Genomic DNA, 26,723 nt, shown 5'->3' on the forward strand with positions numbered 1-26,723 from the left:
TAAAAGTAGGGAGGTCTTGCTGCAACTGTACAGGGCACTGGTGAGGCCACAGCTGGAGTACTGTGTGCAGTTTTGGTCGCCGCACTTACACAAGGATATTTTGGCCTTGGAGGGAGTGCAGAGGAGGTTCACTAGGCTGATACCAGAGTTGAGGGGGTTGAACTATGAGAAGAGGCTGAATAAACTAGGCTTGCACTCGTTAGAGTTTATAAGAATGAGGGGAGATCTCATTGAGACATATAAGATGATGAATGGGATGGATAGGATAGAGGTGGAGAGGCTCTTCCCGCTCAGAAAGGACAGCAGGACTAGAGGGCACAGCCTCAAGATAAAGGGGGGGAGGACAGTTTAGAATGGAGTTGAGGAGGAACTTCTTCACTCAAAGGGTGGTGAATCTCTGGAATTCTCTGCCCGTTGAAGTGGTGGAGGCTGCCTCGCTAAATATTTTTAAGACGCAGGTTGATAGGTTTTTGATAGGCAAGGGGATTAAGGGTTATGGGGAGAGGGCGGGAATGTGGAACTGAGACATGACAGATCAGCCATGATCTTATTGAATGGCGGGGCAGGCTCGAGGGGCTAGATGGCCTACTCCTGCTCCTATTTCTTATGAGATCTTATCCCAGAACATTCCTAACTATGCAGCATTCTAAGAAATGGTTGTGATAAATCATTTCACAAATGCTTCATTTTTCTCAGACTGTCTCTATACCTTTTTTGTGTTACAAAATATCCAGCATAAAGCTGGCATAGCAGATTTAAGTTAAATGCCAACTCCCATTTTAGTGTCATGACCAGCCAGGCGACCAGTGCCCAGGCTTCTGACACTTGTATGCAATACACACAAAGGGCAGAAAGACTGCCTCAAAAGAGGGAAAAGCTAATCTTTGGTACTGAATAATCTCTGGGGCCATGCCAGTCTGACTTGCTTTATCGCAATATAGCAAAGCATAGTGGTGCATGAATTCTCCACATCTAAATCTTTTGGGATTAAGGAAAGTACAAGGTGTGACCACAACCTATATGCTGTGTGCCAAACTTTAAGCAGGAGAGATAAATGGGGAAACATCTGCAAACACCACCAGCTGCCCTACAGTGGCTAACAATGCAACTGCAACAACTGGGGCTAAAATCAGGAAAACAAAAGTTAAAATAGTACAGCAAAATCAACATAAAAATGGATAAAAAGGACAGAACAAAGCTATGCTTCAAAACTTGGCCAGCCCTTCAGGTGTTCAGTCACCATCCCTTACTTTTGTTTTATCCAATGAACTGCAAATGCATGGTGGCCATGTATATCCTTTTGCTACAACTGAGGTCATTTACAACTGATACATCAAGAATCTGGAAACCAAGAGGATAAAAGTTTCACAATTCTAGTTAATTTTATTTTCTTGATGCCTCTTATGGTGACTTTCACATTGGCAATATGGTGCCACAACCAGCATACTTCAATAAAAAAGAATGTTGTTAAAGGGATAATAATGGACTTTTGTAATAATGCAAGGTTATTAATCATTCATGTGTTACACGAGCTTCCGTTTGGATCTTTCAATCTCACATTTCAAGCAATAGTAGTGTACATCATGCAGCAGCAAGTAGTTATACAAACCCCAGTTACAGGACCAACTGGCCTTGCATTTGAGCTGCTGTCACACTCACCAGGAGAAGGAGGCTGTATCTTTGGTTGTTGTTTTTTGGAATCTACGGAAGCAAAGATGTCTAGTGGAGGATCCTCCCCTCGCTCGATCTTGCACTCAAAGGCAAACAAACACTGGATATACTGTTTCTTTAGCGAGCTGGCTGCACTGCTTGAGGTGCCCACGTTCAAATTGGTGGCCAGCTCACGCCATTTTTTATTTTTATTCACCTGTACAAGAAGTAATCGTTGTTTAATATTGCAGTTCATGGTAACTTACACAACAACTCAGCCCCAAAGTTCCAAGTAGTATTTGCCGAACACCACGGTTGGAACGTAACATAACATTGAGCAGAAGATACTGGTGGGTGTAGTTTACTGGACTCCTAGCACTAATCCAAGCGTTGGACAGTGCATAAATCAGTGAGTTAGTAAGTATGGTAATAATCCTGGGGGCTTCAGTTTTCATGTAGACTGGGAAACCAAATTTGCAAAAGTTGTTTGAAGAATAAATTAATGGAACAAATTCAAGAATGTAGAACAAAATGCTAAAAAGAACCAACTATGAACAGGCTATTTTAGATCTAGTCTTATGTAACAAGACAAGGTTAATGATGAAACTTAGAGAAGAGGATCATCTGATGCAAAGTGACCATAATAGAATGGATTTCTTGCTAAGTTTGAGGGTAATGTGGGCTGGTTAAGTCTGAATCTAGATTCAAAAACTTAAACAGTCACTTAGTATTTCTCAACTTCACTTTGGAAAGATTAGCCTCTTTGCCCAAGTCCGACAGTCCCCAACTAGCAGAATTTGAACTGTAATATAACAAATTCATAGAGCTCCAAATTGAACCTTGCTACTCCTGTTGAGTTGAGAAACAGTGTACAAGTCTTATTATGTGCTCATTGCTTCTAGAAACAATAGTAAGCCACTTAGAATAGAAAGTATTCACCCAACAAGAAGTTCAACTGAACAGTTAATGGGATAGTGAAAGGAGATGAACATCTCAGAATGAAGTATGGAATTAGCTTTGATCAGAATTTCATCCAAAATGCTTGTTCCTGTTTTTAATATATAAAACCTAGGCCAGAATTACTGATGTGCACAAAACACAGACACACAAGGCCTGTGGAATCATTTATCTTACAAAGCAATGGTGTTCTTACAGTGCATAAGTAAGTTGCAAGTATTCCAATAAGTTCTAAGTAGTCTCAAGCATCCTGAACTACCAAGTGCTGCTTTGCAAAAACAGCTTGCAAGAAACAAATAATGGGATTCACTAGAGTTTCAATGCAAAATCCAGAAGGCTAAACAACCCAAATTCCAGCTAAAGACAAAAAAAACCTCCACACCCACCTGCGTTAGTCCTCCAATATCCTTGACAGACATATAAAGTCGATAAAGGTCCAGTGGTTTCCTGCCAACTGCAGGGAGATTTGTCATCATCGTTCCCTTCTCTTCCATAAATGCAAAGTACCTATCGATCCACATTTTGCGCTCTGGCTCCATGCCCAGCTCATACAGTTTAGAGATCTTCTCATTAGTGGTAGTAGAAGAGTTGGTCTTCTGAGAAGAAACAGATCCATCAGTTACTGGTGATTAAATACCCAGCTGCAAACTGTCAACTAGAAACAGTTAATAGTTAGCTCAAAGATTCACATGAAGGGCCCACACAGACAAATTAATTATCTGAACAAGTGACAATAACAAACTAAGAAAGAACTGTTGCCCACTCAGCCAGTGTTTTAGTACAATATTCCAGTTCTTCAACGTGTTCAAATAGTTACGACAAAAATCAAAACCATCAAGTACGTCCAGAACAGATGCAAAACCAGAGACAATCACATGGAGGCAAATACATGAATGATGAGGCAGAATCAACATAACCTACTTCATCTTATGCATTTCCATGCTCAAATTGCAAATCCAGACTGAGAAAGAGTGCTGAAAAATAATCTAATCAGAGTAGAACGTTCCAGTGACCTTTCACATACTTCAACATTTGAGACAGTTCTTCATAAGCCCTGAGGTTATAAATTTTATATTATACATATCAAGAAGAATTGGGTGGCATAGTGGTTACCACTGCTGCCTCACAGCGCCAGGGACCCAGGTTCAATTCTGGCCTCAGATCACTCTGTGTGGAGTTTGCACCCGGTTTCCTCCCACAGTCCAAAGACGTGTGGGTTAGGTTGATTGGCCATTCTAAATTGACCCTAGTGTTCAGGCATTAGCAGAGTAAATATGTGGGGTCACCGGAATAGGGGCCAGGGTGGGATTGTGGTCAGTGCAGTCTCAATGGGCTGAATGGCCCCTTTCTGCCCTATGATAACCAGCTTCACTGTGATATTCATTATAAAAAAATCCTAAGCCATAACATATATTTAAGGAGGCAAAACTAAACCAGTTGACGCTCTGAAATTTAAAGCACAAAATTTTGTACGATAGGTAGTGATTCATGGGACAGATTCCAATTGTACCATAATAATTGAATTATTTTTGGACATCACAAATCTGTACATTCTGCAAGTGACTAACTAAAGACAGGATCAAATACATAAACCCACAAATCATATTACATCTACTCATTTTCCCTGAGACAAGCACTCAAAAGTTGATTACCTGCTTGGTAATAAACAAGCAGAAGAAAAAAGCTCAGCAGAGTGCAGCTAGCCATAGTGAGAAAGCCTGAGAATTTGGAGGGAAGAGGAAAACAGTGCTACGAAAATGATATCTTAAAGAAGTGCATTGTTTTAAAATTTAGAAGGGACACTTAGGTTTTTTTAAAAACCACAGAAATGATACAGCATATAAGGGGTCCATTTGGCCCATCTTGTCCATGCTGACCCATGGACTGGGAGCAAGCATGCCTTTTCCAAAAATCACTTGACCAGCATGGTACTGGAAGAGGAGAGCTACTTACTTATTTATATTTTAATTGCTGGGGGAGAAACTGTTTAAAGGGCAAAGGCCACTCATTTACTGGAAATCGACTGATGAGATAGGCTTTAGATTTTGAACACATTTTTAAATTCAGTTGAGAATGAACTGAGAAGGAAAAGAGCACACCAGCTCACATTCTCTTTGCCTTGCTTGAAATAATAGTAGTTCTCACTATCCAGCTAAGAATCCTCATCCTAATGGAACTTGTCTGTCTTTGGAAAGCCAAGAGGCTGAGATAGAGGATTCGTCTGGCTATATCGTCCTCCACTTTGAAGTTCCATTGATGATAACCTCCAGACATCTACTGAGGTTAGCAATCTATCTTCACACAAGGGAGCATCAGATCATCAACATCAAAATCCCACAAACGTTATTATTTCTAAACAGTATTTTCTTGAACCATCCATCCCCACTGAGGCCCTATTTATTGTCGTGAATGCGTCGCTGTACTCGAGCACGTGCTCATGCATGGGAATGAATGTCAATGTACATGAGTGAGTGAGAGTGTGTGTGTGCGTGCGTGGACGTCGGGGAATTTTAAAACGGATAGTTACACCTTCATAAGAAATAGGAGCAGGAGTAGGCCATCTTGCCCTTCGAGTGTGCCCCGCCATTCAACTAGATTATGGCTGATCTGAAGTGGATCAGTTCCATTTTCCAGCTTTCTCCCCATGACCCTTAATTCCCTTGTCTATCAAAAACCTCTCTACCCGTGACTTAAATATATTCAGCAAGGTAGCCTCCACCACTTCAATGGGCAGGGAATTCCAGAGACTCACCACCCTTTGAGTGAAGTTGTTCCTCCTCAGCTCTGATCTAAACTGCCCCCCTCCCCTTATTTTGAGGCTGTGCCCTCTAGTTCTGCTATCCTTTCTAAGCGGGAAGAATCTCTCTACCTCTACCCTATCTAGCCCCTTCATTATCTTATACGTCTCTATAAGATCCCCCCTCAGCCTTCTAAACTCTAACGAGTACAGACCCAGTCTATTCAATCTCTCTTCACAGGCTAACCCCCTCATCTCCGGTATCAGCCCAGTGAACCTTCTCTGTACTCCCAAGGCCAATATGTCCTTTCGCAAATGCGGTGACCAAAACTGCACACAGTACTCCAGTTGTGACCTCACCAGTGCCCTGAACAGCTGCAGCAAGACCTCCCTGCTTTTATATTCTATCCCCCTTGCTATAAAGGCCAACATTCCATTTGCCTTCTTGATCACCTGCTACACCTGCAGACTGGGTTTTTGCGATTCGTGCACAAGGACCCCTAGGTCCCTCTGCACCACAGCGTGCTGCAGCTTTTTGCCCTTTAAATAATAATCCTTCCTACTATTACTTCTACCAAAGTGGATAACCTCACATTTGCTAACGTTATACTCCATCTGCCAGGTCCTTGCCCACTCACTCAGCCTACCCAGATCTCTCTGCAGACTTTCCGTGCCTTCCACGCAATTTGCTTCTCCACTCATCTTCGTGTCATCAGCAAATTTCGTTATCCTATACTCAGCTCCCTCCTCCAGATCGTCTATGTAAATGGTAAACAGTTGAGGCCCCAGCACCAATCCCTGCAGCACTCCAGTAGTCACCAACTGCCAACCAGAATAGTATCCATTGATTCCAACTCTCTGCTTCCTGTTAGACAATCAATCCTCAATCCACACTAACAACTTACCCCCAACTCTGTGCAGTCTAACCTTTTGCAGCAACCTTTTGTGAGGCACCTTATCAAACGCCTTCTGGAAATCTAAAAACACCACATTCACCGGTTCCCCTCTGTCTACCGCACTAGTCACATCCTTATGGAAATCCAATAAATTCATTAAACACGACTTCCCCTTCACGAATCCGTGCTGCGTCTGCTTGATCAAACCATTCTTTTCTAGGTGTCTGGCTATTTCTTCTTTGATGACAGATTCTAGCATTTTTCCAACTACGGATATTAAGCTAACCAGCCTATAATTCCCTGCCTTTTGTCTGCTACCTTTTTTAAACAGCAGCGTAACATTAGCCGTTTTCTAATCTTCCGGCACTTCCCCAGAGTCCAGCAAATTTTGATAAATATTTACTAAGGCATCCGCTATCACCTCTGCCATTTCTTTCAGAACCCTGGGATGCATTCCATCTGGTCCCGGGGACTTGTCTACCTTCAGTCCTGTTAGTCTATCAAGCACTACCTCTCTCGTGACAGTAACTGCATTAAGGACCTCATCTCCTACCATTCTTCTATCTTTAATATTCAGCAAGCTATTTGTATCCTCCCTCAATGAAGACTGACACAAAAAACTTATTTAAGCCCTCAGCCATTTCCTTGTTACCCACTGCTAAATTCCCCCTCTCGTCCTCCAAGGGTCCAACATTCACTCTAGCCAGTCTCCTCCTCTTTATATGTTTGTAAAAGCTTTTACTTTCTTTTTAAAAATATTTAGAGCTAGTTTAGCTTCATTATTTATCTTCCCTTTCTTTATCACTTTCTTAGTCATTCTTTCAAATTACTGGAAGAGGAAAGCTACTTACTTATTTATATTTTAATTGCTGGGGGAGAAACTGTTTAAAGGGCAAAGGCCACTCATTTACTGGAAATCGACTGACGAGATAGGCTTTAGATTTTGAACACATTTTTAGATGCAGTTGAGAATGAACTGAGAAGGAAAAGAGCTTCTTCTGTAATTCTTCAAATTACAAATTATGTTAACCAGTTCTCACAACTTGCTTTTAAAAGAGGTTTTTGAGTTTATTGAAAGAAGCCAGGCTGAAATCACTTTGTCTTGGTCTAACAGCAGCAGAAATAAATAATTGGCCATTTTGTCAAGTGAAATAAACACACTAACGCTGAGATCTGTGAAGTTGGAGTGCTAGATCAACTGTGCACTCCTCTCATCCAGGCCACAACATAAATTGCGGTTTCTTGTGGAATATTTGAATTACAGACAATGGATGATTGGGTGTGGAATAATAGTAATTGGTAAAGGGTAAAAGGATATCTTTTATCCAGGTTTCTTACACATAAATAAAAATGGGTTTGAAAGTTTCTAAGACTTTTCTAGAGATGGAAAATGTAACCCTGACTGGTTTACAAAAGACTGATGCAATTGGCAGCCGAGTTAAAGTTGGAATTAACCTTAAGATAGTGAGGAAAGTGGACATAGTTGACGCAATAGTGCAGAAATTGGAAGGGAAACAAGAGACCACATTCCCAAGGAGGTGAGTCAATTGAGTTAGCTAATATTCAGTTGCAAACTTAAAAAAACTTGAATTGGAGGGGGAAAAAAGAAGCAAGAGAAGTGAAAAAAATTGAATTGGAAACAGTAAAAAAAATTGGAAATCTGAAAACTTGACTTTCAATGAGAGAAGTTCGCTAGGGAGGGAAGAGAGAGGAAAGCAAAATGGAATACCAGCTTAAAAGGCTGGAATTTTAAAGAAAGGTCTCAGGTGCAGGGAAAATACTGATGATGAAAAAAACTAACCCTGCTGAAAGGGGGGAAATTTGTACAAGCCTTCCAAGGTTTGAGGAAAGGGATGCAGAGGAATTCTTTATTTTATTTGAGATGATAGCTAAGTAAATGAAATGGCCAAAAGAAATCCAGACATTACACATACATAGATTGGGGACAACTATTACGAGAGGACACGATCTAAGGGTGAGGGGGGAGAAGTATAATTTGGATACTAGAGGAACGTTTTTCACGCAGAGGGTCGTGGGGTATGGAACGCGCTACCAAGTAAGGTGGTGGAGGCAGGCACATTGGACTTGTTTAAGGTTTACTTACACAGACACGAGCAAAACAGGGATGGAGGGTTATAGTAGACGGTATTAAAAAAGGTCAGAGCCTCGGGACAACACCGGAAATGTAGTATTACATGTTAATGTTTTTGTCTCTTTTAATCCACAGGTGTCGGTCCACCTTGTTGTCAAACGAGGGGCAAGCACACGGTGGGTCGTGCGAGGGCTGCTCTTGGAGGTTTCGAGAGTGGCCTAGTACTTCGTGTCGCTGTTTGTGCTTAATCCTGGACCAGCAGACGGGCACCACAACAGCTCAGTGACTATCACTGCTAGCTGTGCAGATACATGGATTTGGGCCTGTGTCTGTGGGAGTTTGTGCATTCTCCCTGTGGTTGCGTGGGTTTCCTCCAGGTGCTCCGGTTTCCTCCCACACCCCAAAGATGTGCTCTTAGGCTGACTGGTGTACCAAACTGACCCTACACTATTCTCCCCTGAATCTGGCTACATTAGGGGTACCATTCACAGGGCAGGGTAGATGTAGGAAAATGCTTTGTTGAAATGGCGGCGCGGGCTCGTTGGGCCGAAGGGCCCGTTTCCCGTGCTGGGTTGTTCTTTGTTCTTTGTACATAGTAGGTTGCTGGGTAGAGGGCAAGATTTCTGCATCATTTTCAGGAGAGGTTTCTGTTGATTATGATGCAATTTTTAAAAAGGCTGCTATCTTTAGTGCATACAAGTTGATTCTTGAGAAATACAGGCAGAAACTTTGAAACATAAGGAAATGGCCTAGGCAGACCTATACTGAATTTAAGAGGGTAAAGCAAAGTAATTTTGATCACTGGATACCAGGAAAACAACCCATGAAGCCACAGGGGAAATAATTCTCCTGGGAGAACAATTGATACTCAAATGTCTAAATGTTTTCATGGTAATTGTTCAGAAAATCCATGGGACTTGGTCATTCAGGAAAAGGAGCCCCAATTGAAAATACAACAGATCAAGTTGTAGCAGTAACTGCAGCTGTGAAAAAGTGTGTGTGAGTATTGCTATGAGTTCAGGGGAGGGTGGAGTGAATACAATACATGAGATTTAGAAAGAATTCTTATCGAGGAGAAAAGTAACCCCTTGTCCCTGAAATGAGGCAACTAAACCTATCAACAGGTATGGGAGCTACTAACTTTTGCTGGGGAAAGGCATGTTTCCATCAGAGCGCACATCAAAAGCCAAAGTTTTAATAAATGGATTTGAGGGGAGTATTTACCTGTACCTTTGTACCAGCTGGAGTGTGACCTAGTGTTTAAAATAGTGACGGTGGGATTTGTCCAGAAGTTACTGCAGGCAAAATTGACTTATTCCTGGAAAACAATTTTGCTGGAATGAAGGGAGTAGCTTCTCCCATAAATATAGCAAGTCCAAGTTAGGTTAAAAAGGTTCCAGGAATCTTGCCTTTGTGCGTGAAGACCCAAGCAATGGCTAAGTATAGTCATCAGAGGACAAAGTGACACCACAGATATTTGGTCGGCTGAAACTTTCTTTAAAGGCTTGGATGATTCAAAAGAGACATTTCGCAATTTTTCTCTGCAGTTGAGGCTCAAAAAGTCGACTTGAAGTCCAGTAAGACGTCACAGATCAATCCAAACTGAAGCTGGAGTAAGTTCCGGAATGTTGTTATATCAAAAATTGGATACTAATGAGGAAGTTAAGACTTCAAAGACCTGCAGGGTGGGTGGTTCATCTGGTAACAGCAGCCCAAGTACTGTAAAGATTGCATGTGAAATTCCTATGGGAGCACAGATAGGAATACAGGAAACTTAAATGTGAATGAACCAACATTTTTATTGGCTAGGTCTTCATAAGGACATGGTGCAGTTTTATAAAACATGCCAAATGGTGGGAAAACCACAAACTATGATCAAACAGGCAACCTTAGTTCTCATGTCAGTTTTTAAGGAACCATTTAATAGACTCCATGGGACCGTTACCAAAAATGAAAGCAGGACATCAAAATGTTCTTGTTATAAGAACATAAGAAATAGGAGCAGGAGTAGGCCATCTAGCCCTTCGAGCCTGCCCCGCCATTCAATAAGATCATGGCTGATCTGTCGTGGCTCAGTTCCACATACCCGCCCTCTCCCCATAACCATTAATCCCCTCTCTTATCAAAAACCCATCAATCCGCGTCTTAAAAATATTTAGCGAGGTAGCCTCCACCACTTCAACGGGCAGAGAATTCCAGAGATTCACCACCCTTTGAGTGAAGTTCCTCCTCAACTCTGTTCTAAACCGCCCCCCCTTTATCTTGAGGCTGTGCCCTCTAGTCCTACTGTCCTTTCTGAGCGGGAAGAGTCTCTCCACCTCTATCCTATCCATCCCGTTCATCATCTTATACGTCTCAATGAGATCTCCCCTCATTCTTCTAAATTCTAACAAGTACAAGCCTAGTTTATTCAGCCTCTCCTCATAGCTCAACCCCCTCAACTCCGACATCAGCCTAGTGAACCTCCTCTGCACTCCCTCCAAGGCCAAAGTATCCTTGCGTAAGTATGACAACTTGATTTCCAGAGACCACCACTTCAAGAACAATTACTGGTAAAGTAGTTGCACAGAAAATAACCTAGTTTCCTTTATTCGATACAGACTACCAGCGGAAATAGTCAGATGAAAAATCTGTGTCTAAAATTTTTCAAAACATAAGTAGTCTGAGCACAAAACAATTAAAATTCACTAATCATCCACAAAGGGAGTTTTAGAGGGGTTCTATCAAACTCCCAAAACAATGATCATAGAATCCCTGCAGTGCTGAAGGAGGCTGTTCGTCCCAACGGGTCCACACCGGCTCTCTGACATAGCAAATATACAGGCCCACCCCATGCTACCCCACATACCTACCCCACTAATGTTTCAAACCTACACATCTTGGGGACACTAAAGGGCAATTTAGCATGGCCAATCTACCTAACCTGCTCATCTTTGGACAGTGGGAGAAAACCAGAATACCCAGAGGAAATCCATGCAGACACAGGAAGAATGTGCAAACACTACACGGACAGTCATCCAAGGCCTAATTGAACAAAGGTTCTTAGAGTTGTGAGGCAGCAGTGCTAACCACTGTGTCATCATGCCACCAATATAATTAAAACATATGGTCATGAATATCCCCATGTTTGGGCTTTATTTCATTTGCTACCTGAGATTTACCAAACTAATCTACCAGTTACGAGTGTATGGTGTCGAAATTTGCTGATGACACCAAGATTGGTGGAACGGCAAATTGCGCAGAGGGTGTGGAGAGTCTGCAGAGGGATCTAGATAGGCTGGGCCAATGGGCCAGGAACTGGCAAATGGAATTCAATGTTGGCAAGTGCGAGGTGGTCCACTTTGGTAGGAATAATGGTAGGAAGGACTATTACTTACGTGGCGAAAAACTGCAGCAGGCGACGGTGCAGAGGGGCCTCGGGGTCCTTGTGCATGAGTCGCAAAAACCCAGCCTGCAGGCGCAGCAGGTGGTCAGGAAGGCTAATGGGATGCTGGCCTTCATAGCGAGGGGGATTGAATATAAAAGTAGGGAGGTCATGCTGCAGCTGTATAAGGCATTGGTGAGGCCGCAGCTGGAGTACTGTGTGCAGTTTTGGTCGCCGCACTTACACAAGGATATTTTGGCCTTGGAGGGAATGCAGAGTGCAGGGAGTGCACTTACGCAAGGATATTTTGGCCTTGGAGGGATTGCAGAGGCTGATACCGGAGTTGAGGGGGTTGAGCTATGAGGAGAGGCTGAATAAACTAGGCTTGCACTCGTTAGAGTTTAGAAAAATGAGGGGAGATCTCATTGAGACGTATAAGATGATGAACGGGATGGATAGGATAGAGGTGAAGAGACTCTTCCTGCTCAGAAAGGACAGTAGGACTAGGGGGCACAGCCTCAAGATTGGGGGGGGGGGGTTTAGAACGGAGTTGAGGAGGAACTTCTTCACTCAAAGGGTGGTGAATCTCTGGAATTCTCTGCTCGTTGAAGTGGTGGAGGCTGCCTCGCTAAATATTTTTAAGACGCAGGTTGATGGGTTTTTGATAGGAGAGGGGATTAAGGCTTATGGGGAGAGGGCGGGTATGTGGAACTGAGCCACGACAGATCAGCCATGATCTTATTGAATGGCGGGGCAGGCTCAAAGGGCTAGATGGCCTACTCCTGCTCCTATTTCTTATGTTCTTATGTTCAGTTTTGGTCCTTTTGAAATAATTTATGGGCATTAGATAAGAGGTCCTCTGAAACTAATCAAAGAAAGGTGTTAGGAGTGAGGGACAAATCCCCTTGGTTGGATTACGCATCCATGTTCCAGGAGTGACTCATAGGCACCTAAGTGGCCCTGCAGCATTTCTAAAGTTTCTCAAACAAGGAGATTGCTAGTGTTATTGCCTTTATGGTTCAGAGTTCAACACAAGGAAATTAAGAAGGCCAGTAAAATACTTTATTTGACAGACACCCCAGATCGCAGGAAAGGATTAGCTCCACTGCATCGAATATTTTGAAACAATAACATTGTAGAGAGAAGGAACAAGTATGTCAGGTAGTAAAGCACAGTGGGAGACCAGAGAGGCAGAGTGTGTGAGATGGAAGGAGACTTGAGAGCATTCACAATTGGAACCTCCTCCTAGCTGGTTAGCTAAAATAGAAGGATAGTTAGGACACCATATTTTTGTAGTTAGAGGCAGGACAACAAGAAGATCTAGTAATGTTACTTACAAAATTTAAAGGAATCTGTAAGGATAAACCAGGGTGTACAACTTTAATGATGCATGATGTGGATGTAGGGGAATTTTCTCCTGTAGAGCAACATCTTATTGTTTAAGTCTAGAGCAAATTCAATATATATTAGAAAATTACCTAACTGAACCGAGTCAAAATAGTCATTTGGTCCTAGGGAACTTGAGTATTTAAAAAAAACTTTTGTTGAAGCTTTTAGCCTTGCACTCATCAGGCCAATCAAATGAATACCAATGTTATACTATATGACAAAAGGGTGCTGATGGTTGGCAAGTGGACTCTGATTAATTGAGGCATTGCCATGGAGAATGCACCAATTAATATTGACTGTTGGTTTGCTGGCAGGCCTTGTTTGAAAATTTAAGCAGGCAATTTGACTCTGATTGATCAAGGCGTTGGGCCAATGAATGATTGGCAATCTTGTAAAGAGGGCCCAAGCCATTTGCTCATCAGGCAAGCCAGGTGCAGAACAAACACATCCTATGGGATAACACCTACCCATATCAGATAATTTTGCGCTATATTTTGCGGAAACTCATGAACAGGCCTCAGGCTGTCTGTTTTGGCTTTGAATACCCAGGGAAGGCAAGGTATCTCCAAAGTTTGACCAACAGGTGAAGCTAACAGTTTCACGCTACTACTATGCATCAGCATGAAACAGCTAGCTTCACCTGTAGCAACAGGAGTGGTATCCACCACTAACTGGGTGCTGGTGTCAAGCCAAAAAGACATTCTGCTTATCACACAACAGAGTATTGTGGCATATGAATTTCAACGCCAATGTGAAAGTAAGTAGCCATATGTCCCAAAAACTGGAGGATCATATTAAACAGCATGTCCCTTCTGCTGTTTGCAAAGGACAAGGGGCAAGCTGTACCCAACCAGCCCATGCTTGCCAAACTCAAACAATGCCCAACGTTAGCTGTGATTCTGCGACTGTCAACATTTGCTAAATAATCCTTAGTTTTAAAAGTTACACTGACAACCAATTCAAGATCATCAGTCTGGCTCAGTGTGGCACATTTGCATGAACATGCTACTTATATAAATACACAAGGCCCTGTTCTTTGCAGACAGAAGACCATGTGCACACACTGCATCTATTTCAGCTTCACAAAATAAGTGATAGCTAGTTCATTCCTCAGGGATATGCCTTGTCAAGCTGCCTGATTTAAATTTTCAAATAATGCTTGGCAGTTAATTGTCAGTCACCACTGACTGGTGCATTCTTCGTGGAAACACCTCCAACAGACTCCACATGCCAATCAGCACTCTCTTCCCAAAAGTTGTTGTTTCCCTTACTATTCCATAAAATAGCTTTCATTTAGCTCTAGTCAAAGCAGTTGGGAGTTCTCTAAACCTGACAGGTCGACCAGATTCTGCATAGATTCTAGAAAGTTTAATGAAGTCACAAAACTGATTCCTATCCCTCATTTAGATGGTTGCATTGACAGGGTTGACAGTGCCATTACTAATATGCATTGATTGAAAAGATACTGGTATGTACTTTTAACATGGCATGCTAAGATGATATTGGCTTTTGTTACGTCAAATGGGCTGTACTGATGCTGAGTAATGCCATTCACGCCAAAAAAAATTCCAGACACCTTCCAAACACTAATGAACCAAATGTAACCACTGCTCTAAATTGTGTAGTTTATTTGGATGATGTATTAATTTAAGCAACATTTGGAAAGATGATTTAAAACAATTGGAAACCCTATTTAAACTATTACAGCTGGCAAATTTAGTAATAAACCTTGCCAAGAATGAGGTTGCACAAGCACGAGTAACTTATCTAGGGAATATTGTAGGGCAAGGATAAGTTTTGCCAAGAACAGCAAAAGTACAGGCTTTGATGGAATTCCATGGCCCTGAGACTAAAGGGGAAAATCACGAAATTTTTAGAGATGTGCAGCTTCAATTGTAAATGTATGCCAAACTCATACCAACTTCATCCAGCAGAATAGCTGCTCCACTAATAAATTTATTGCAAAAGTGGCATGGTCAAAGAGTGCCAGACAGCTTACGAGAAGCTGAAGGGAATTCTAATTCATGAACTAGTATCAGCCACTCCTAATTTTGCTCAATCTTTTGAAATCGTAATTGATGCTAGTGACTTGGGAGTAGGTATGGTCTCATTGCGTGATGATGAATTGGGCTTGGAGATGCCAGTAGTGTACTTTTCTAGAGAAAAGGAGAAAAATAAACCCTGGGATTGTTACTGCCTCTTAAAACATTTTGAGGTATATATCCATTATGGCTATAGAGAAACACTAATATATTACTGACTATAATCCCACAACTTTTATGGAAAGATTTAAGACTTAAAAATGACAGACTGTTCCAACGGATCTTGTTAATATTGAAGATGGTACATATTGCTGGAAACAATAAGTGCTGATGTTTTAAGAATGTAATTTTAGTAGAATTATCTGGAAATCAAGAAAATTAGAAAACTGTATTGATTCTGTATAAACACTCAATGTCTGAATGAGTGCACATTTGATTTTTTTTTTACAAATTGTATTTTATCTTTATAGTTTCTCCTTTGGACTGGGAGCAAGCATACCTTTTCTAAAAAAATTACCCGATCAGCATACTTGAGGAGGAGAGCTATTTGCTTCTCTTAACAATAATTATTTTAATGGCTGGGGAGGAGAACAGGTTAAAAGACAAAGGCTAGTGATTTTCTGGAAATAATATGACTGAGGTAAGCTTAAGTTTTGAACTTGTTTTATATTTAAACTCAATTGGGAATTAACTGAGATGGGGGAGAGCCTTGCTTGCATTCTCTTTGCCTTGTTTGAAGCCAAATGGTTATTAGTGTCCAGCTAGGAATTCTCATTCCGGTGGAACTTTTCTGCCTTTGGAAACCCAAGAGGCCGAGGGAGGTGGTTTGGTCGGTCTATATTTTCCTCTACATTGACGCTCTGTTGGTGAGAACCTCCATTCACTTAGACTAACAACTTGTCTTCACATAGAAAGCATCAGATTCAACAGCATCAAAATGCTAAAGCCCTTATAAAGTTTTTTCTTCAACCACCCATCTGTGCAGTGCATGCATACATGCACGCATGGTAATTTTAAAAGGAAGAGTTAGTTACATTTCCAGATTATAAATTGTGTTAACCAGTTCTTGTAACTTGCTTTATAAAGTTTTCTTTTATAATAAAGCAATCGTTCTAAGATTATCCAAAGGAACCTGGTTAAAGTCTCTTTCATTCTGGGTTTAACAGTAGTGAAAGTAAATAATTGGCCATTTTGTTGAGTGAATTAATATTTACACTAATATTGCGAATTGTGGAGTAGTAGGGCTAGATCAAATGCACACTCCTCCCATCCCAGTCATAATAACAGGTGAGTGATTGTTTGGTGAGTATTTTGCTATTTATCTTTCAAAACTTGTGCAACTTATTTGTAATTACAATTTTTTTTTAGCAGTGGTAATGCTCATTGGGGATAATGAGAGTTCAGTAATTATTCAACACATAATAAAGATGGCTGGTCAGGCGATGTGTTGCTGCTGCAGAATGTGGGAGTTCCTGGACACCAATGTGATCCAGGGCAAACATGCTTGAAATATATATCAGCCACTTTAGCTCATTAATTTGAGCTGGAGGCTGAGCAGCAGACACTGCAATGCTTCACAAGGGCTCTTTATTCTCTGAGGTGGTCACAGTTCTTAAGTTAGGGTCTTTTGATTTGCTTAATGCTATCTCCACTCACATTGTCTGCACCTTTAAGACTTGAATAGCAGATTAGCTGTAAAGACTCACATTCTAATCAGTATTCTGTAAACAGTGTGCACCTTTATATGCCTTGTTTATGATCAGAACTCTCCACTCACCTGACGAAGGAACAGCGTTCCGAAAGCTAGTGACGTTTACTACCAAATAAACCTGCTGGACTTTAACCTGGTGTTGAGGCTTCTTACTGTGTTTACCTAGTTGAATGCCGACATCTCCACATCATCTTCTGATTTGGCCAGGGGTCAAGAACTGCAGGATGTAACTGGAAGCGGGGCAGGTAAGGGAATTGAGATGGCCTCAACCTTGCAACTGTCTAACAGAATACATGGTCTTTCCGCTTATAAGGACAAAAGCGGGGCTTTAGGGTAAGTGAGAAAACTGGCCATGGCACAATGGTGTAAGAAGCTTTTCCGGAGAGGGGGGGGGGGGGGGGGGGGTGGTGCGGGGGGGATAATAGGAATGCAGCAGTAGTAGGGGACATTGTAGCACGTGGTATTGACAGTTCTCTTCAGACAATAGCATAAGTCCATATCGCTGTGTTGGCTGCCCACCGTCAGGGTTTAAGATCTGTTGAGATCAGGAGAGAACATTGCAGTGGGAGGATCCAGTTGTTGTGGTCCACATCGGTACCAACAACATAGACAGGACTAGGATAGAGATTCTGCTTAGGGATTATGAGCAGCTGGGGACTAACCAAAAAGGAGAATCTCAAACTTCTATTATTACGTGAACAAGGGGCATATTGACACAGGGTAAATAAGAATGTATGGTTCAAAGACTGGTGTTAGAAAAATACATTTCAATTCATAGGACACTGCACCAGTACTGGGGAAAGGGGAAACTGTATGGTGAGACAGATTTCACTTAAACCATGTTGGGGCATGAATTCTGGCAAATCGTACAACTACAGTGGCAGAGCGAGCTTTAAACTAATTAGTGAGGGGAATAGATTGTGAGAGGAGATACACTAATTCAAAGGGTAACAGGTTATTAGAGCAGGGTAAAAATAACCAGAGTCTGGCAGAAAGGGACAGAACATACAAACTTAAAAGTGCACCAGCAGATAAAGTTAGATATTGCAAAACATTTAAGACTCTATCTGAATGTGCATAGCATTCATAACAAAATGGACATATTGTTAATACAAATAAAAGTAAATACATATGACCTGATAGCTATGATGGAGACATGACCGCAGGGTGACCAGGGCTGGGACCTTGAAGGATAGAAGCAAGGAAAAAGTGGTGGGTAGCTCTGTAATTAAGGATGTCACTAGTACAGTAGTGAGAGATTACCTGAACTCAAAAGAGTAAAATGCAGAAGCAGTTTGGGTAGAAATAAGCAATAGGAAAGGTAAAAGGTTATTTGTGATTGGAGTTTAAGACCCCTAAACAGTAGTAATTGTAGGATAGAGTATACAGGAAGAAATAAAGGGGGTGTAAGAAAGTACCACAATAATAATAACTTTAATCTATATGTAGATTTGACAATGATAGCATGGAGAATTAGTCCACAGAGTCCAAGCAAGACAATTGCTTAGAGCAGAACATTGTAGAGTCAAGCTATTCTAAACCTGGTAATGAGCAATGAGACACAATTAATAATTTCACAGTAAAGGAGTCTTCAGCTGATAGTGATCATAACATGAAAACGTAAAGTGTGGATTTTAAGACTAGCTTTGTAAACCTGAATATGGGGGATTTAAAAAGTGTATGAAAGCAGAAATAGCTAAAATGAACTGAGATGCTAAACTAAAAGGTGGGACAGTAGAGATGCAGTGATATGCTTTTAAGGGATATGTAATGATTTGAAGCAAATAATTTATCCCAGTAAGACAGAAAGACTGTTTGAGCAGGATGCATCATCTGTGACTGAATAAAGTAGTTAAGTTCAGTATGAGCAAAAGCTAGCTAGTGATTTAAAACAGATAGCAAGTGTTTCTACAAGTATTTAAATAGAAAAAGAGTAAACAGAGTGAGTGTTGGTCTTCTAGAAAATGTGTCTGGGGAGTTCATAATGGAAAACAAGGAAATGGCTGAGTCCTTGAATGGATATTTTAAGCCATAACTTTGGACTAGTGTCGGAAAGAGATGGCCCGCAGGAATTACAAGAAACATACACTTATTTATCTGCTCTCAAAAATTATGCTGACACTTCCAATTGCAGGTGCAGGTTGGAGTCTGCACAAAAGACTCTTCGTTGGTTCCAGCACAGCCCAGATCTGGTGGATTCAAGGAAGTCATTCCCCATTTTGTTTACTGCATTAGCCATTGTAAAACAGGTATGGTTAAAGAACCCAGTGAAATTAACAGGTCAGGGAGAAGCTATGTGTGAGTATCAAGTTAAATGAATAGGTTTTGGGTGGCAGGGGCCAGAGGTATCAGAAGTTTGGGGTGTGGCAGGGGCGGTGTTATTGGGGATCAGAGTGTGTTCAGATCAGTGTGCTCAAGGGATGAAGTCGTTAGGCTTGTGGGGATAGGGGAGTCAGCTCATGTCCGGTCGCACAGACGATCAGAACTTGGAGGTGATCGGAGTTGGGAAAGTAACAAGCAAGATGGATAAAGGGGAACCTGTACACGTGTTGTATTTGGATTTCCAAAAGGCTTTTCGTACCAAATCAAAGAATGCTAGACAAGAGAACATGGTGGAGGGTATCACATAAGCACAGAATAAGAACTGGGTAACTAAGAGGAAGTAAAATGTAGGGACAAATGGGTCTTCTGTGCCTGGCAGGCTGTAATGAATGCCACAGGGATAAGTGCTGGGGCTTCAACCATTTACAATCTATGTCAATGATTTGGATAATGGGCCAATTGTATGGTACCCAAATTTTCAGATGACACCTGAGAGACAGGAAAGTAAGTTGTCAAGCGTAGGCAGAAGTATGCAAAGGGCTAGAGACTGGTTATATAGATAGGCAAAAATTTTGCAGATGGGGTATAATGTGGGAAAATGTAAACTTGTCCATTCTGGCAAGAAGAGATGACCAGTATACTATTTAAAATTGACAGAGAGATTGCAGAACTAAGTAGTAGAGGAATCCCTGTGTCCTGCATGAATTCCATGACCTGGGCCTCAGCACCTCCCTCTGCAACTGGATCCTGAACTTCCTAACTCACAGGCCACAATCAGTAAGGATAGGCAACACCTTTTCCACAAGCATCCTCAACACCAGTGCCCCATAAGGCCGTATTCTTAAATCCCTACTATACTCCTTATACACCTATGATTCCCTTCTAATTCGATTTTCAAGGTTGCTGACGACACCACTACCGTGGATCGGATCTCAAACAAAGACAAAGTGCAGCAATTAGATAGAGAATCTGGTGAACTAGTGCAGCAACAACAATCTCTCCCTCAATGTCAACAAAACATTGACTCCAGGAAGCATAAAGGAGAACATGCCCATCTACATCAATGGGGATAAAATAAAAAGGATCAAAAACTTCAAGTTTTTAGTTGTCCAGATCACCAACCACTTGTCCTGGTCCCCCGTGCTGACACTATATTAAGAAGGCCCACTAACACCTCTACTTTCTCAGAAGACCAAGGAAACTTGACATGTCAGCTACAACTCTCACCAACTTTTAAAGATGCACCATAGAAAGCATTCTTTCTGGTTGTATCACAGGTCAGCACGGTTCCTGCTCTGCTCAAGACCGCAAAGAACTATAAAGGGTCGTGAATGGAACCCAATCCATCATGCAAACCAATCTCCCATCCACTGACTCTGTCTACACTTCCCCCTGCAAAGCAGCCAACATAATTAAGGACCCCACACACCCTGGACATTCTCTCTTCCACCTTCCTCCATTGGGAAGGGACACAAGTCTGAGGTCATGTAACAACCAACTCAAGAACAGCTTCTTCTCTGCTGCTGTCAGACTTTTGAATGGGCTTACCTTGCATTAAGTTGATCTTTCTCTACACCCTAGCTATGACTAACACTATATTCTTCACTCTTGTTTCCTTCTGTGAACGGTATGCTTTGTATAGTGCGCAAGAAATGCTTTTCAATATTAATACAAGTGACAATAATAAATCAAATCAAAAAGTTAGCAAGCAGCTGCAGCAAGTGATTAGGAAAGCAAATGGAATATTGGTGTTTATTGCATGGAAAACGGAATATAAAAGTAAAAAATTTTTTTTACAGCAGCAGCACAGAGCATTGATGAAACCACATCTTAAATACGGCGTAGAGTTTTGGTCTCCTTATTTGAAGGATGATATCACTGCAATAGCAGTACAGGGAAGGTTCACTCAACTCTTTCCTGAGATGAAGGATTTATCCTATAAAGAAAGGTTGAACAGTTTGGGCCTATAACCACTGGAATTTAGGAGAATGTAAGGTGATCTACTGAAACATACTCTATGACTCATATAAAGATCCCAAGGGAGTTTGATAGGATAGGCAATGGGAGGATATTTCCACTGGTGTGGAGAGACTCGAACCTGGGGACACAGTTTAAAAATAAGAGATTTTCTTTTTGAGGCTGACACGGAGATTTTATTTTTTCTCAAGAGTCACTGGTATGTGGAATTCTCCTCCCCAGAAAGCAGTGGCAGTTGAGACATTAGTTCGATTTTTGATAGACAAGAGTCAAGGGTTTATGGGTGAAGCAGACTCAGCGGATCAAATCGTCTACTCTTATGTTCCTATATCTTGCAGCTACACAACTACACAACAAAGGTTCCTGAAGTTACATTCTTAATTCAAATATTGTGCACATGCCCTTACCATTGCCAAATCACCCTATAGTAACATCCTGGGAGTTAGTTATGATCTGAAAATTTACATAAATAGATTGACCACTAGAGAAGATCAGAGGCTGGAAATTCTGCAACAAGTTTGTTCCTCCTGACTCACCAAAGCCTGTCTACCTTCTACAAGGCTCAATTCAAGTGTGCAATGAAATACTTTTCACTTGCCTAAATGAGTGAAGCTCCAACAACAGTCAAGAAGTTTGACACCATGCAGGACAAAAGCAGCCCAATTGATGGGTGGCCCATTCACTAACTTGGACATTCACTCCTTCCACCACCGCACACAGTTGCAGTAGCTTGCACCATACTGGTATGTACAAGATGCACCAAGCCAAGCCTCCTGAGCTCAACTTCCAAACTGCTGAACTCTACCACCCAGAAGGACAAGCATAGCAGATGCATGGAAACACTACCAACTGCAACTTTCCCTCCAAGACAAAATGATCCTGACTTGGCGCTGTAACACTATTCTCTTACTGCGTCAAAAAATCTAGAAATTCCCTTCCTAACAACTAAGAGCGCACCTACACCAGATGGATTTCAACAGCTCAAAAAGGCAGCTCATCACATATTGCAACGGCAATTAGGAATGGGCAACAAATGCTGGAATTGCCAGCATTCCATGAAAGATTAAAGCATAACACCGTAATATGCTCAATACATAATACACAACTAGATATCCACCCAGTGTGACTAAGTGACAGTTCATCAGCTGTACCAGTAATCAATTATCATGAATGGTACTGACAGGGTGGATGTTGAAAGAATGTTTCCTCTTGTGGGCGAGTTCAGAACTTAGGAGCACTGTTTTAAAATTATGGTCACTCTTACAGGAGAGGAGAATTTTTTTCACGGATGGTTGTGTGACTTTGGAATTCTGCCTCAGGAGGTGGTAGAAGTGGAATTACTGAATAATTTTAAGGCAGGGATAGATTGACACCAAGAATCTAAGATTATCAGGTGAAGATACGGCACATGGAACTCAACACAATCAGCCAAGATTTTATTGAATGGCTGAGCAGGCTTGTGCGACCAAATGGCCTACCTCTGCTCCAATTTCATACATTCCTGTTTTCGTACATTCCACCTAGAAATTTGACTAGTATTTAAAAAAGAAGGAACTAGTTGGGAAAGATGACGCTCCCTGCAAGTAACTTTTGTGACAGTTTCATCAGTTTCAACCCAGTTCCTGAAGAACATAGCCCAAAAATTCCACATGGGCAGCCAAATCTATTCAGATAAGCTACAAAAGATGATTGGTATTAAACAATACGTGAATGTACATCTTGGCAAATTGGCACCTCCTGAACTTGAAAAAAATGCAAAGCAATTTCAGTTATCATTAAGACATCAATCAATGCCATCTATATTCTTTTAGTTACTAACGCATTCCTGCACTGTACAATGAAACAAACACGCTACTGTGAGAAATAACGTTCTAAGGGTCCCCTTGAGTGTGTCAACATTAGGGGGCATCCCCCTTAAAAAGGTTCAGCAAACATCACACTTATACAACGTCAAAGGTCTGAATTAAGGCTAACTGTTGGGATACAGCAAAAGGGACTTTTATTCACACCTAATGTGCTGTAGCTGACCTGGTGAAAACTGATACTGATGTTTCCAGAAGCACAAAGTGCTCAATCCACAATAATAGCAATCCTTCATTTCATCAGTTTAAATTTATCAGGAATAAATTAAATACAAAACATTAATATCATGGCTCAAGCAAATGGGTCAAAGCCAGGAGTAGTGAGCAATTGTTCTTTGTGATGCACAAGAACATTCAGTCTTCCCTTCTGCTCCCGGAATGCAACACCACCCTTGATGTCCAGCACTACCCCACTTGCATTCTCACCTTTGACTTGAGTTCAGCCTTTGTCATTCCATCTGCCTTGTTGTTTGCTTTTTGTGTCGGTGGTAACTTTCCTTCCCCAAGTGCCATCATCTCAGGACTGGGAGTCATAACTAGGCAAGAGAATAGTATTAACTGCTAGGTTAATACAGGGTTAAATAATTTGTTAGAAGCCTATTGTATAAAGATTATCTCTTCAGTTTATTTTTGCATGAAATAAATTTAGATGGTAAGCAAGATCTCTGCTGTGGTTCTGTGATAACACACTCATCTCTGAGACAGAAGGCACCGTGACACTCTGGTTAGCAACGTGCTCCAGTTTCCTCCCACAGTCCAAGGAAGTGCAGGTTCAGTGAATCAGCCATGCTAAATTACCCCTTGGTGTATCAAAATATGCAGGTTGTGATTAGCGGAGTAAATATGTGGAGGTACAGGGATCGGACAAGAAGCTCTGTCAGACTGTCGGTGCAAACTCCATGACCCAAATGGCCTCCTGCATTGTTGGGATTCTATTCTATGAGAAGGTTGTGGGTTCAAAGCCTACCCCAGAAACCAAAGTACAGATCTAGCCACCACTCATTTAGCGGCACAGGCACACCTCTGAATGACCAGATTCCAAGTTCTTATCCCAGTCCAGAATCGGAGCAGAAAAACCAAGGTGGGCGCTCTAATACAATATTGAGGATACATTGCATTGTCAGAGGTGCCACCTTTTGGATAAGGCAATATACTAATGCCCTATCTGCCTCCTTGGGCCAGCAAATACATGCTTCCTTGTGCTGAATGATCAGGAACGTTTAGAATTATTGTTCTAAATATTCCTGCTTATTCAAATGTAATCAATTGGTACATGCACACACAGTAATAAACCTGCAGCCAGTTTATGGTGGCTGTGTAGTGTGGCAATTAGGGATATCGCAATGACTAAGCAGGAGTACTTGTGATAACCACAAGTTTACCATCGATTTAATGTCTGATTAACCCTCTGGGAAGAGGAGCCTTAGGGGTGTATTCAAGAACTATTCCAGACCATTAGCAAGTCATCTGGGTTGACATTTAAGTGCAGTACTAAGGGAATGCTGAAATGCTAGACGTGCCATTCTTTGGCTGAGAAGCCAAGGCCTCAAAAGCTGGTTCTGATAGCTGTGCAAGATACCATGCACTAATCAAAGAATAGAAAGCTCTCCTCATTCCTTAAGCATATCTTACCACAAACATTAAAACCAAATCAACTGATGGACCCCAATTTGTTGGGTGTGAGACCTTTTCAGGGACAAGTTGGTTATTCCGTTTGTCTACAAAACAAGTGTCTGCCACTTCAAAAGTAATTCACTGGCACTGAAGAGTGTTGTAGATACGCAAGTTCTTTCTCATCTTTCTAACAAAATACAGCCTCAATAATTCTAAAGAAATTGTAGTTTGATTTACCTTACAGACAATTCCTTTGTTTAAAAGAAAACTTGTATGGTTCACAGCTACATCAAGCACAGCATACTACAAATTCTTAACAACCTAGGATGCAAGAAAGCTTGACTATCCGAAGGTCATTTTGGGCACTGTTTACATAACTTAAGCTGGAGCAGCTGAGGACATGATTTGGATGCTGAAGGGTAGAATTTCAGAGCTCTGAGAATGAGCTTCCAGCTATGATCAGACCAATACTCCTAACAAATATGGGACAATCTGCCACAACCGTAGGACAACCGAGTTGGTGTCACATCAATCCTCAATCCCTGGAAAGTTGTTTACTGGCACACACCCCGAATGTGTAATCATAATTCTAACGTAAAAAAGATACCTAGTTTGCACACTCATTCCACAAACATCAATGTGATAAGGTGCAGCAGGTGGTCAGGAAGGCGAATGGGATGCTGGCCTTCATAGCGAGGGGGATTGAATATAAAAGTAGGGAGGTCTTGCTGCAGCTGTATAGGGCATTGGTGAGGCCGCAGCTGGAGTACTGTGTGCAGTTTTGGGCGCCGCACCTGCGCAAGGATATTTTGGTCCTGGAGGGAGTGCAGAGGAGGTTTACTAGGCTGATACCGGAGTTGAGGGGATTGAGCTATGAGGAGAGGCTGAATAAACTAGGCTTGTACTCGTTAGAGTTTAGAAGAATGAGGGGAGATCTCATTGAGACGTATAAGATGACGAATGGGATGGATAGGATAGAGGTGGAGAGACTCTTCCCGCTCAAAAAAGACAGTAGGACTAGGGGGCACAGCCTCAAGATAAAGGGGAGGCGGTTTAGAACGGAGTTGAGGAGGAACTTCTTCACTCAAAGGGTGGTGAATCTCTGGAATTCTCTGCCCGTTGAAGTGGTGGAGGCTGCCTCGCTAAATATTTTTAAGAAGCGGGTTGATGGGTTCTTGATAAGAGAGGGGATTAAGGGTTATGGGGAGAGGGCGGGAAAGTGGAACTGAGCCACAACAGATCAGCCATGATCTTATTGAATGGTGGGGCAGGCTCGAAGGGCTAGATGGCCTACTCCTGCTCCTATTTCTTATGTTCTTATGTTCTTAATGATGTTGGTGGAGAAGCTCAGGGAATAATTCACTTGCTTTTCTTCAAAACGGTGCCATTGCACCTTTTATATTCACGCAAGACTGCAGGCGACATCTTGCTTTAACGTCTCATCTGAAAGACAGCACCTTTAACAGCGTAATGCTGAAACGTCAGCCTATATCACATGCTCAAATTTCTGGTGCAAGACTTGAAGTCACAACCTTCTGCCTTAGAGGCAAGACTGGCACCCAGTGAGCCACAGCTAACAAGCGACTAGTCACTTCTGTTGCTTTTGCTAAGTTTATGATTAATACTTTTGAGGTAAACTTCATCTGGTAGGACCAGAAATAAGAAATATTTAAAGTATAAACCATGTGCCTCACTGAGCGCCACTATGTTATTACTGTACTATGTTACTGTACTCATCCAATACCTGTGCCCTTACCTGCAGAGCTATTAGCCATGTTTCCAGCCATGGAATATGGAGATCCCTGTGGATTCATCATCCCAGCCATACTGTTCATACCTTGGCTGTAAGGGGAACCAGCACCCATCATTCCTCCCTGATTCAGGTTCGGATAACCGGGTTGCCTACATTAGAAAGGGAAAAAGAAGTGAGAAACAAGACAGTGAAGTACCACCACTGGCACAAAATCTCTCACACATTATAAAAGATAGTGTCATAAATCCATTTTGCACAAATGGACAGAGATATAGATTTCCTGGTATTACATCTAATGAAGGTATTCACGATCGTGTTCTAGTCAGCTTTCAAAAATGAGAGATTCAAATGCTCAGA

At 41.8% G+C, this 26,723-nt stretch overlaps 1 protein-coding gene across 2 annotated transcripts in view; it reads right to left on the reverse strand.

Moving 5' to 3' along the window:
- The window catches only part of LOC145358037 (AT-rich interactive domain-containing protein 1A-like), a 54,737-nt gene that overhangs the window by 23,297 nt on the left and 4,717 nt on the right, over positions 1-26,723 (reverse strand). Inside the window, exons 6-9 of one of the 2 annotated variants that reach the window (XM_080211746.1) lie at positions 26,370-26,515; positions 23,426-23,535; positions 2,994-3,203; positions 1,660-1,867 (exon numbers count right to left, since the gene is read on the reverse strand). In XM_080211746.1, the coding sequence (XP_080067872.1) occupies positions 1,660-1,867; positions 2,994-3,203; positions 23,426-23,535; positions 26,370-26,515 (674 nt within the window). The remainder of the gene's footprint in view (positions 1-1,659; positions 1,868-2,993; positions 3,204-23,425; positions 23,536-26,369; positions 26,516-26,723) is intronic. The other variant, XM_080211745.1, reaches the window with a different exon arrangement.

Source organism: Carcharhinus amblyrhynchos, chromosome 24, assembly GCF_965287045.1.
Source record: "Carcharhinus amblyrhynchos chromosome 24, sCarAmb.v2.hapA, whole genome shotgun sequence".
Classification (NCBI taxonomy): Eukaryota; Metazoa; Chordata; class Chondrichthyes; order Carcharhiniformes; family Carcharhinidae; genus Carcharhinus; species Carcharhinus amblyrhynchos.